Source organism: Cebidichthys violaceus, unplaced genomic scaffold (genome assembly GCF_023349555.1).
Source record: "Cebidichthys violaceus isolate CVI_PGR_0920_01 unplaced genomic scaffold, fCebVio1.0.p SCAF_68, whole genome shotgun sequence".
In the NCBI taxonomy this organism is placed as follows: domain Eukaryota; kingdom Metazoa; phylum Chordata; class Actinopteri; order Perciformes; family Stichaeidae; genus Cebidichthys; species Cebidichthys violaceus.
In genome coordinates this window covers 930,437-943,611 of record NW_027176905.1, presented here as the reverse complement: position 1 = coordinate 943,611, position 13,175 = coordinate 930,437, and the positions used below count along the sequence as shown (strand labels likewise).

The 13,175-nt window shown below is 37.1% G+C and overlaps 1 protein-coding gene across 1 annotated transcript; it reads right to left on the bottom strand.

Moving 5' to 3' along the window:
* Nucleotides 1–196: 196 nt before the first annotated feature.
* il12rb1 (interleukin 12 receptor subunit beta 1) lies at nt 197–11,789 on the bottom strand. The gene is made up of 15 exons (XM_068734918.1): nt 11,634–11,789; nt 9,828–9,951; nt 8,594–8,745; nt 8,334–8,476; nt 8,212–8,251; nt 7,557–7,685; nt 7,027–7,103; nt 5,630–5,858; nt 5,346–5,489; nt 4,916–5,017; nt 3,448–3,594; nt 3,075–3,230; nt 2,899–2,968; nt 2,505–2,580; nt 197–772 (listed from the first exon to the last, which is right to left on the bottom strand). The coding sequence occupies exons 1-15, from the start codon at nt 11,737–11,739 to the stop codon at nt 455–457; spliced, it is 2,013 nt and encodes a 670-aa protein (XP_068591019.1). The 5' UTR covers nt 11,740–11,789; the 3' UTR covers nt 197–454.
* Nucleotides 11,790–13,175: the final 1,386 nt, after the last annotated feature.

The following is a 13,175-nucleotide window of genomic DNA, read 5'->3' as shown; positions in this document are numbered from 1 at the left end:
ATATCAAAATATTCGTCAAAGTCAAACTTCGACCTTCTGGTGGTAAAAAGAAAACGATTAAAGTCCTTAGGATTCATCCTCGAGCGATCATAAATGTCTGAATGAAATTTCATGTCAATCCATGTAGTAGTTGTTGAGAAACATTTTGTCTAACACCTAATTAAGAAAAAAAAAATCATAAAAGTCGAAACCCGGATTTGACAACAGTTAGAAAAAGCTTTATTGACAACACTGTGAGCGATAAACCCTCCTGCTTTCAAATACTGGCATGCTTAGGTAAAAATAACTGGCAAAATTCAACTTACATGAACATTAAATTATTCTGCAAGTGTCCTTTGATGCAACATTATAAAAAAATAAACAAAAAAAATTGTTCTAACAAGAAAAGTGTTCGTCCAGTCTTTATTATACAAGTTTGTGCTGTGAGGCAATTAAACCCTCATTTAAATCCATTTTAAGATGAGTCCGCCTTCACATCGAAGACCAAACCATTCCTGTATATCAGCATGGCGATCTCGTTGTCCACTTGTTCGAGATCAGTCATTTCTCCTTCTCTGGAGCTCCTCAGTGCCTCATCTGTGGAGCCGGGACACTCATCACTGGTTCCTTCTGACATCCTTGAATCAACCCTGTCGTCCAAGTTCTCATCAGTGCCTTCGTCCCACTCTCCCGTGAGGACAGTGGTCTCCTTTGCGTCCTCAGGGACAGACTTGTCCTCTGGATGCTGGTGCAGCGTCAGCTTGTGCACCTCTTCCTTTCCCTCCGGAAACTCCTGTTGTGGGTCATATTAGCACAAAACAGTAAGATTTAAGATTTCAGACTTCACTAGCATATGCACAGAGAATAAACAGCACTGTTCTATTAAATTCTTAGCTTGCTGTCCTGTTTGATTGCCATATGTTGTATACAAATCTTTACTCAAAGTAAAACAAAAACAGAAGGAAAATAACTACAACATGGTTTTCACAGTGCAATGGGAGTGAGTCATTCCCAAACAGTTGACACATTGATTTACTGGAAACTAAACTGTGTCTGATGAAATTATCAGAGTTCTGCATTCTGGTCAAACAGTTTGTGGTTCTCTCACTTCATCTTCCTACTGTTTAGGGACTTTCCTCCATTTAATCTACTTCCCTGGAAAAAAAATGTCTCCACACCAAACACACTGTTTAGATGCCATCAGACTAGTTGTTTTCTGTGTTTTGGCTTTAGCGCCTTTGCCCATCTATACACACCTGCTCTGAATCAGTCTCGTTAGTGCTTCCCAGCCTAATCGCCTCACCTGCGCTTCTCCGCCCATCTCTGCACTTCATCCTCTCGTCAAATAAGTTTGGTTCTGTTCAGTTTTTTCTTTTCCATCGTTGATTTTGTTTATGAGACGTTCCATTGTGTCTTGCCTGCTCTGACCTTTGAATTAAAACTGGTTCTGTTGCCTGTAGTCTCCTCTGTTTGGGTCCACTCTTCATGACAACTACATTTCCCTCTCCACCACCTACTGCAGGGACAGCGGAGCACTTTCTCCAACAGACTGATCCAGTACCGCTGTCACAAGGACAGATACAGAAGAACATTCCTGCCCTCTGCTATAACACTCTATAATAAATCACCTCTGGCCAAATCTTCCTTCAAATGACTACAACACTGCTACACTGCTGTTGCCACTGTTGGCGATCTTTTGCACTACTGTTTAGTTTAGTTTTCCTACTTAGTTAATTTAATACCATTTTATTGTATTGTATATACTGTGCATTTTTGTATTACTTTATTTTCTTTAAATTTAATAGGTTCTGCTCCGTTGCTTTATTGTATTGTATATATTGTGCATTTTCCGTACTTAATATTTTATTTTACTGTGTAACTTTGTTTGCTGCTGCTACAAACAATTTTCCCCTGGGGATAAATAAAGTATACATCTATCTATCTATCTATCTATCTATCTATCTATCTATCTATCTATCTATCTATCTATCTATCTATCTATCTATCTATCTATTTTACAACTTTGAGCCACCAGGTTGGCGATTGCTCTATGGCACAGAATAGTAACACGTGGTCGAACACAATCTTTACAAACACTGTTTGGCCATAGAGCTGTCTGCCTTCTCTCCAATATAATGGGACTAGATGGTACTCGGCTTGTGGGGCTCAAAGTGCCTCAAAATACATTTATGTATATGAAATTGTTCATAACAAGATCTGTGGATTATCATGAATCACCAGGTCATGATTTCTGGAAAAATATTTTTTTTTAAATTAGATTGTAGGGTGAACTGTCCCTTTTAACTGACAATATGTGGTTGAAGTCAAAGAAAAGAGTTGTACTCTTACTGAAAATAAGGAGGACATTATTTAAAAGGTTAAACCCCAAAAGTTTCCCACAGGCACCTGTGACTCTACAGAAAACTTGTACAGTGCACGAATGACTAAAGATCAACTGTCAGGGTTTTATAAAGAGCAAAAAATGTTTGACTGCAGAAAATCCCTTGTAAATATTAGTCTCTTACCTGACTCTCTGGTTGATAAGGGATTAAATCTGGAATAACGGGTGTCGGCACAGGAGGGAAGATCTTGTTTTGGATTCTAAGTGTAGATAAAACAAACTCAAATAAACCAAATTCCTGAAAGCTGCCATGTATGGCATTTATTCAGTAAAACTGAGCAGGCATTGAATAAAAGCAGCACATAGACTGCTCTAATTTTCACCAACTTAAACCATCAGAATAATTTGAAAGATACAATGATCACAGAAACAGTTGTACATAGCTTTTAAAGATAGCTAGAACATGAGGACTTCACCACAGCATTAGTGACTTAGCTTTCAGTCCTCATGCATACTTTGTTTGGTTTATCAATACTTTAATCTCAAACTGTAGAATATTTACAGTAGGGGTCACCTACCTCTTCAAGATGCAGGTGCACATTGTTGTGAGGAAAAAGAACAGAAACAGCAAGCCCAGACTCCACCACACTAATAAAAAGGAAATATTTGTTCACAACCACATGTAGAAAAACTGCACTATTGTCTCGTATTCGACTTTCCAAAATAAACTAACTACAAAGCTGATTTACGATACCATTCACACGCTTCTCAGGGAGTGTGTTGATGGTTACTGTGGCTTCAGGTCCGTCTCCTGCACGTGTAACTCCAACTAGGCTGATGTTGTATTTCGTTCCCGGTGTCAAGTTTTCCAGACGGTGTTTTAGCAGAGAGGCTGATATGTTACAGCACTCTGACAAAATGAGATGTTGAAAAACTTAAATTTGCCTAGTGCTGTCATCATACATGTTCTAAGAAAGTTTAAATGTCTCACACATTCAAAAGTTGGTGAAATATTGTGCCATTGCAATTAAATATATGATTATACATTTGTTTTCTTTCATTCAGCTCTACAAAACCTTTGCTTTTGCAAAAAGCTACAGATGAGTAAAAAAAAAGTGACTTCACACCTTTCAGCTCATCCTGTGAGCTGACTTTGAGGATGTAGTGTGTGAGGAAACCTCGCTGGTCCACAGAGGGAATTCCTTTCCATGACAAGTCAACAGAAGTGTGTGTTTCACTAAAAGCAATAAGGTCCTGAGGTTCTCTGAGTGGAACTGAAGAGAGAAAGAAAAAAGTAGATTCAAAACAACCACAGTATGTTTCTCATTCTCAGGCAGGTAAAGTACCTATATACGTATAGAAGAAAGGTCCCTATCAGTTCCACACATGAGAGATGAAAAGTACACATCTTAAATTGGAAATTAAATAAGATCTCATTAAAGGCCAATACAGAACAGTGGTATTGGTGCATCTCCTACAGTATAAATACACGTGTACACAAATTGTATTAATGTGTAATGTTAGCTGGGGAGAACAAGACAAGTCTTCAATGACAATGCTAACATGCTAATGGTTAGCAATGTTTCAACATGTTCTCATCCAAACTCGTTACATGCTAACAGTTTCTAACGCACTAGGTAGCCCAGCGCACGGTCGCAGTAAACACGTGGTTAGCACTGTAAATTCAAACAAAAACACTTGCTTAAAGGTTTAGGCAACAAAACCACTTAGTTAAGTTTCGGAAAAACATTAAAGAAAGGCTAAAAATAAGTACGTAAACAAGGTAAATGTAAACAATGTAACTTAAGTACGGAAAACACGTCACAAACAAAATAAATTCAAATTAACTCAACATGTTAGGGTTAGGGTTAGGGTTAGGGTTAGGGTTAGCACAGGGCGTTCAATTGTTACTTGAACGCCCTGTGCGTCTCAAACAGTCGCTTAAAGGTGCCTTGTGCATTGGTATCAGAAACTTTGTATGTGACACACTGACGGTGTTTGACACTGGCAGTGAGAACAAGCTGAATGTTTACCATGTTCACCATATAAGTTTAGCATGTTAGAACATTTGCAAATTAGCACCTAAATTATTGTACAGGTGATGGAAATGTCATTAGTTCTGCAGGTATTTGGCCACAAACCAAAGACTTCGTCAAATTACTAATTTGGCCTGATGTTGACGTTAGATGGAAAGTTAAGCGATCACCAAAGTTATTAGAATTCATCCCAAGAAAGACGTGAATGTCTGAACTACATCACATGGTAATCTGACCAGCAGTTCTTGAGACATTTCACAAAAAACCCCACAAATGTCAACCTGCTGGTGGCGCTAGAGGAAAAGTCACATCATCACCAAAGTCATTATGAAAAAGTCTTCTGGTTATCACGAATGTCTGTACAATATTTCATGGCAATTCATCTGATAGTTGTTGAGATATTCCCGTCTGGACCAAAGGGATGGAGCAACCGACTCAATGTATTCTGTTGTTTCACTTGTAGTACTTGTTGCAGCACTTCCAGCTAGCAGACTAAGTTTAGTGTCTGATAATTGTGGCGCCCCTGTGCGTCTTAGTGTATTGGAATAAAGACACTTACCACCCTCTTTTTGATAAAAGAGGCACATTTTAACTGTCTGTGGTTTCCGACCGCCTTCACATCTGTGTTCAAAGTAAAGGTAGCGAACATAGTCTTTTATGCCTGAAACAGAAACACATTCAAAGTTTATCTTGCACAGGACATATTTTTGATGTAAATGTGTCACAACATTATCTTCACTATGGCGACATAACAAAGAAAATAATAGTAAAAGTAATGTTAACCATCAATGAAATGCGGTGCTAAATTAGGCCAACGATTAGCTTTTGTGTACTGTATACAGCATTTTTTGTACTGATTTGTTGAATCCACTGTGTAGGATTTGACAATGCTTTCATCCTGGCTAGTTTTTTGTTTCATCTTCTTGTCCATAGCCGTCTAGGCGATGTGATGAAGCTGTGTGATTAAAAGCACTTTAAATAAAACATACTCATTTGTATTTGCTTCCTCTCCTCTTTCGTCTTCTTTGCCGTTAAGGTGATCACATTTTTTGGCCTTGAATCTCCATCTGGAAGCTCGTACCACTCAAGGCAAGTTTTATGTAATTTTTCATGCAGTAACGTCTTGTCACAAACTGCAGGAAGAATAATAGCCTTTTAGGTTGACTGAAGGATAAATATACAGGATATTTCACACACACACACACACACACACACACACACACACACACACACACACACACACACACACACAAACAAACACACTTTGGCCTACTTTTTAAATCTGCAGCAGGTTCAGCCGGTACTTGAATGATTGCTGGTGGAGAATACCCCGCTGAGTTTCTGGCGATTACAGAGATGTTGACGGCAGATAACGAGACAGTAGTCGTGTGTTTACTCGTGTTGATGGGATGTCCTTTTTTCTTGCAAGGACATCCATGAGAAGACTGTGTGTCTGTCAGCATGTAACTCACTCCTGTGACTGCAGCTGCATGTGGTATCGGCTGAACAGCAGAAAAGACAAACACAGCAAACTGAGTGCTACAGCCCAGCCAGGGGACAACAGTCCAAGAACGAAACACAAAGTGGTAGGAACATCGTTATAACACACACATTGTTGGTCCCGAAGCGGAAAGGTTGGAGCAAAAAGTAAGGTTATGAATCAGGTTTCATTTCACTTGAACTGGGGAGGTTAAAGGTTAGTATTAACAGGGTTTTTTTGTCATTGTGTGGCGGCAATCAGTGTTATTTAAAAAGATACTGTGAGTCAGCGATGCAACATCTTTATATTTTTAAATTCTGCCAAGTTATGATTGGTGCTTCCATTACAGTTAAACATTTCTAAAAAAATGGCTGAATTAAAGTACAAATGTACATACTGGGAACTTAATTGGCTGAACTTGAAGATATTGTCAAACATATTATATATTATTCACGCTCAACTTGCAAGTCTTGTTTTAAGATTTCATGACACACTTTAAGGTTTAAAATTGTTAAGACAATGTATTAGTAGTGTGTTTTTTTAAAGTTTTATCATCCTCATTATTGTTATTTTTAGTAGTAGAATTTGTTTGTGAATTTGATTGTAGCAGCATTGTATTAAAGGTGTATTTTGTATAAACCTGCAGCTACCATTACAATGGTTGGGAAAAGAAGTAAAACGTTTCATTTTGGGCATTTATATGCTTTTATATAACTCGTAATATGAAGTAGCTCCCTGAAAAAACTCTGACTTCTTTTCCACTCTGTTGAAAACTTGTGTGTGAATATGTCACATATAAACATAATCTGCCAATCAGACACTATGGATTACTCACACATTGAATTTTTTAAACATAAAGTCAATTTTGCCTTCCTTTGGCAAACTGCCTGCTTAACAGAAACACACATTAGTAATTTGTACTGCTCATTAAACACAAAAGAAATTCAGTTCTCTGCAGTAAAATGTTAAATGTTTCATGGCACATTTTTCTCTGCTGTATAAAAAGTTTAACTGTAAACATTTTGAACATCAGGAATTTACAGTTATACATATAGTAGAGACTGTAATACAAATGCTCTCTGCTGTTTCAGTTTGACACGTTACTATTGTCCTATTTGGGACGACATTATTGAACAATATGGGATGACGTGTGTCAACATTTTGGTTTAGTTTTCCTGTCACTGTCTTACCTTCCACATTAGCGTCACCTTTCGAGTGCCATTTAAAAGCCTTGTCGTCGTGGTGACTTCAGGTTTTTGTTCAAGCTCTGCAGTAAAAATACGAGACATTGTTGAGCTGTTTACTGTATGTTGGGTAATACTAAATTAATTTGAGCCTACAGCAAAAAAGTGTTTTACAGTGGAATAAATCTTAAAGCTGCATCTGTTTACATGTTAACAACCCTTAAAAGTAGGAAAGACAGGATGCGAGTGGTTAGGGGGGAGAGAGAGAGAGAGAGAGAGAGAGAGAGAGAGAGAGAGAGAGAGAGAGACACACACAGTATATATATATATATATATATATATATATATATATATATATATATATATATACTGTATGTATATATATCATATTTGAGTTTGGATTTATGATATCCTGTGTGAATTATACCAAACACCACAGGTTATAGTTTGTGATTTGTAAAGCCACAAATATTTTTAGGACACTGGATTTAAAGTCCAAAGTGCTCACTAATACACTATAAAATCTATGACTTCACCTGCAGGAACAGTCACAACTGGAGACCAGTCGCTCCACAGTGGGTTGAGGGTTGTGGGTAGAGTGGACCGATGTCTGATTTGAACCTGGTAAACTGAATCCTTCAACAGATTACCAACAATAACATGGTCTGTTTTGATAAAAAAGAAAACAGAGAGACATTTCATAAATTTGATATTTAACATTTGTTGTTATTTTCTCCTATATTTTTGTTAAGTTTTTCCTATTGTCAACAAACCCCATGAAAAGACCAAAGCCAACAATTAATTAAACCAATTAACGACTATTTCCAAAGTCCAATAGATTATATCTGATTCCTCTGTGGCATAGTACTCCATTAATGTCTAAAAACTATTTCAAACAGACCAGTGAACTTAATTGTTGCACTGGTTCATTACAATGAACTGGGGCACTGCAGTTTCACCTGCCTATACAAACACTTCTGTGTTTTACCCTATCTCAGAATTAGCTAACATGTCTAAAAACTTCATCAGTCGTCATTCAAGTAAATACTGAATGAGAATTTACAGTAGAGTGCTAAAACCACTGGTATGATCATTCAGTGTACCTCAACTCCCCAAGAGCCAATAGAAACAAGGGTTAATACACTTTTCATTCAAAAGACTTGAATTCCAAAAACACAAGAGACTACTCACACATTGAAGGTTCACTGGTGGTATTCGTTGTTCTCTGTAACTGCAATATGGATTAAAGGTTAAATATGTCAGATATGTCAAAACTTCAGATACATTACATTTGGTAAGAAAATCTGTCTCACTTTTTCCCATGATTCTGTGGGGTGTTCGCTGCGTCTGAATCGGATCTCGGCTAAAGCTGGATACATCTCTGCAGCTATCCATCTCAAGTTGAGGTTGTTTTTAAACCAGGACATGGAAATATTTTGTGGTGCTTCATACTTAACTGTTGAGGAAAAGAAAAATATTTATTACATTTATTTACTACATATACTTTAGCACTTTATACATAGTAAACTTCTCCCACTTGTGTGTGTTTTTAAATAAGAGGAGCATCCAGTACCTGTCTGACCGAGTACCACAGACCTCCTGGTCGACATGCAGCTCGAGTTTCCTACTCGAGCTTCCACCCAAATGTGAACTGCACGATATTTGATCCTGAGCAATTCCTCATTGATGTAACGCGTCTTCTCCAAGCTCGCGAACTTTGTTTTACTGCAAGTAAACATTTAGAGCTAGCTTTGAGTGCATTGAGAATGGCAGGAACACATTTCCTCAGCATTGTTTATTCCGAAAAAGACAATATTCCTAATAAGATGTTTACATGGCTAATGAAAATGTATACTCAACTAATATTCCCGTTTACATGCAGCAGTGCATATGCTTCAAAATGTTTTTTTTAAGTTATCCACCGCTGGCGGACTTGTTTGACCGTGCGAACACAAAGTGCTGTAAAAAACCCTATTGAGAAACATATTCCAAATGCTCCCAAAACCAGAATAATATCGGCATATCACGCATGTCTTAATCAAAAATGCCCATTTTGGAATAAAGCCTAATTCAGAATATCCAAACGGAGTATGATGTTACATGAACCTCATCAAATTTGGAATATTGTCATATTCAGAATAATAGTGGAATATGAATGTGAATGTCAACGTAGTCCTTGACTGCCTGCTGACTCCTCACTCACTAACAGCTAACGTAACTACCAGGACACACACTGCTGCGTACCTCTCAGCTACTGCTCTGTGGCTCACTTTTATTGTTTTGTTCAGTGTGTTTGGCTAAAGGAACTACCAGTACACATAACTGCTGTACCTCGATGCAACTCAGCTGCTGCTTAGCAGGCAGACAGCTTAATGAGTTTAATTTTGTTTTTGGAATATTGTATGATGTGTCTTATACACAACATATTAACAAGATTGAGCCAATTGTCTGCATTCATGGCTGCTTGATTTTAAATTTGAAGGTGTATGTCGCTTTACAGGCCATTTGTGGGTTGGAACGTTGTTCATTCAATTGAAGTTGCAAACACACTAGCCGGAGATCTTCACTCTACTGACTGCACCTTGGTAGTTTAATCCATAGTTTGTTGCAGATTTTGTTACCTTTTAATAGAGCCACGCTAGCTGTTTCCCCATTTCCAGTACTTACGCTAATCTAAGCTAAGCAAACCATCTCTTGTCGGAAAGGTGTGATGTTTTTTAACTATGTGTAATATTTGTTACATCCATACGCAGACACAAATGTCACCATTTAAAAATATTGGAAATCAAACACAGAACAATACTCACTTAAAGTAAATCCAAAATATCACATTGCTCTCAGTCGTATTCATGCTCCATTCACAAATGTAAAAAGACTTGTCCTTGGTTCTTCTGAAGCACTCGGGACTGGAAGGAGCCTCACATGCTGACCCTTAGGAGTGACACATTTCAAATGATCTTGTTTATTAATTTTTAACATTTATCTTACAGTCTAGAAATTAAGAAAGACTTTTTTCAGCATCAAACCCGAAGCAGAAATATGAAAGGTTTCAGTTTTCTTAATTTATTTATGCATTTTATAGAACAGTTTTAAAATGTAATGTCATTATTACTTACACTTTGGCAATATTGTCTTTGTCACTGTATTGTCTTTGTTTGTTACACAAATGCCAATAAAGCATATTTAATTGTTAGAGGTTTGGCAATGGAATGATAATAAAAACTGAAATGTGATGATTACAATGATGACAAAATATCTTTAACCTGAACATCTTAACTGATAAAATTCTTCCGAAAACTGCTCTCAGGACCCCCAGTCGGCTAATTGGTTGGGTTCTCAATTTACTACGTGCCTGAATAGACTAACAGCAGATAAGACACAACAACAGGGGGTCATTCATGACACTCAAACCATTTTATGAAGTATAAAGCAATACCAACTGCACTAGAGCGAAAAATGGAAGAATGCGATTCAAACTACTGTCATCCAACAAGATGCAGAGATGACAAAAGGGAACTGCTGCTACTTCATACAGCTTAACCTTCCATCTGCCCATCAGAACCAGGTCAGGGGAAACCAATACATTTTCAGATGTGAATGAGTTTGAGGTTTCTAGGACAAATAAATCTCATGTCAGTTAATAGAGTAATGTTAGTTAATAGGTTATCTTTACATGTTTGACTAATTGACAAATAAATGAACATTAATCAAAAAGCCTAAGATCTAAAGTACGATCTCCCTTAAATAAGAACTAATGATACATTACTTCACAATCTTCCCTGGTGCTTCTTAAACTGTCAACTGTTGAACGGTGCAGTAATATATTGATTCTACCTGGTCACATGTTATCCTTTTCATTCGTGTTCATCGTTATTCATTGTACTCATCATCATATTCTTCATTCATTCCATTCATTTTGTTCATTTGATCATTTATTCATTTATTTTCAGAATTTAGTTATGTAGTTCGGCCAATCAATATTGAATATATTCATATATTCATTTGTGGGTTTATTAAATAATAAGTCACTGTACACCAGGACAAGAAGTATTTTGCAGCCCTGAGATTGAGACTTAATTGATTAATATCAAATTTTAAGTCTTCCCTGCTTTTCCAAAATTGGGTGGCGTCCTTACTTAAACTTGTGGTTTAAGCTGAGTGCCATCCCTCCTTCAATAATAATCCATGCGTTTATAATTCAGTTTTTTATAATCGTTAAAGATTAATATTAATTCATTAATATCTATTAAATCTGCTACAAGCAATGACGCTACAGTCCGTCAGTCCAAGCAGTGAACATGTCTGTCTCCTTGTACTGAGTGAACGTAAGCTCAAAATTGAGAAAACATTCTGAAAAAGACGTGTGAAGGCTGGCACTTGAATACGGCTGCACAGAGCAGTGTGGTGCGGATGCAAATGGAAACCACATGATGCTGATAAGCTCACCAACATTTGGTGGCTGATGTTCAACTTTTACTGAAAGAGAATTGCCACTTTCATATGTGTGATTCTGCAAAGTGTTTTGATACTATCAGATAGAGGTAAACAGTAAAAGTTTTCATCAGGTAACTTAAATGGAGTGCGAAAAGAAAAGATAGAGGGTATTTATTTACCTTTGCTGACCGTTATAAGGAACATAAACACAACAATATATTCATGAAGTGATCTCCAGCGTTTCAAAGTTTCCATGAGGTGTAGAGGAAAGTCTCGAAGACTCATTCTTCAGTGTGTGAGAGTCCATACATTCAACCTGCCTTCATGTAACTCACTTGTCTTTCTCAGAAATGTCAGAGAAGTTTCATGTCTCAGTTCATATGAACTGCAGCAAAAACCACAAGTGTCAGGGGCGGGGGGAGGTTTGTGTTTGACACCAGACAGACACAACAGCCATTGTGAAAGTGACGACTCTTTGAAGTCATTTTGCAGATTTTTAGTTTTTTAAAGTTCATTTCTAGGCTTCCTGTCAGAGACAAACTGGAGGAGACTCCAGTAGCCAGCGTTTTTTTGTTTGTTTGCATTGTACCTTTCTGCAAACCACAAATACGTTGAATCCCTGTGTTTCTGAACCAAAAACACTTTTCACATCAACATTTCTGTATACGTGCCTATCAACATTATAGTGCTTTAACCACACTTGGTGCTTTTGCTGTTTCAAAACTGCATTCTCAATTAGGCTATGTTTAGCTTAAGAAAACAAAACAACTTGGTGAGGTATGTGAGGTTAAATAAAAGATTGTGTTTAGGGTTAAGTAGCCTATAGGTTACCTACATCTCCTGGGTTAAAGTCAGGAGAGGAATACGTGGACCCAAAGTCTTTAAACATCAGTATGGTAGAACATTTTACATGTTAGTAGCCTTTAATATTGCTCAAAGGGACATATCTACATATAACAGCTCACCTTTAAGCTGTTTCCAGCTACTTTTTCATGTTATTCACCAGTCAGATGTTTAAAGTGTTAGTCCATCTCTCAATACTTTTTGATTTATACTTCCTACAAACCTAAATCTTTTAAAACAGGTTGCAACTTTAATTTCTTATAACAGCCTGGTCTCACTCCTAGAGTGTCAAAATCTAACGCTTGGGCAGTGGCCTTCTTTTTGTTTCTTTGTTTCTAGTTTAGTATCTTTTTTTCTCTCTTCCTTGTTGTTATTGTTGCTGTGCCTGTTGTTGGTGCTGTTAAAAAACTATTAAAAAATGTAAATAAAGAAAAAACTAAAAAAGATGCTATACAAAAGGATTATAGTGACGCTGGGGGCTTCAAGCAGCAAAATATGACAAGTAGGGATGAGATCATGTTGCATAAAAAGACTCAATAATGCATTCAATAGCTCGGCACTGTAGTTTTTTTTAGCAAAAGTTGCTCAATCAGGAATATATGTACTTGTGACTATTCTCGGCATTGAATTAATACACATGTGGTCCTCTAGGGAGGAGTTATAGCAGCAGGATGATGTGTGTGAGATTACCTCAAAATAAAACACATTTGTGTTGGACAGGTATAGCTTTAAGCTTGTTGCAAAGCTCCAACCCAGAAGTGGCTGAAAGACATAAAATTACTTGTAACTTTGCATGTGAATGTTTTAAATCTGTTAACAAATTGTGATGTGAACAATGTTTAACTATTTAAAGTGTTTCTCTCAAGCTCATGTTGTTG

Bases quoted from the DNA above. Each gene is read 5' to 3' on its own strand.
- il12rb1 (XM_068734918.1), bottom strand. From the start codon at position 11,739: ATGAGTCTTCGAGACTTTCCTCTACACCTCATGGAAACTTTGAAACGC. The intron at 5,859-7,026 runs GTAAGACAGTGA...TCTGCTGTTCAG, and splicing joins AGGTGACGCTAATGTGGAAG to CCGATACCACATGCAGCTGC. The intron at 5,490-5,629 runs GTAGGCCAAAGT...TTCTTCCTGCAG, and splicing joins ACCTGCTGCAGATTTAAAAA to TTTGTGACAAGACGTTACTG.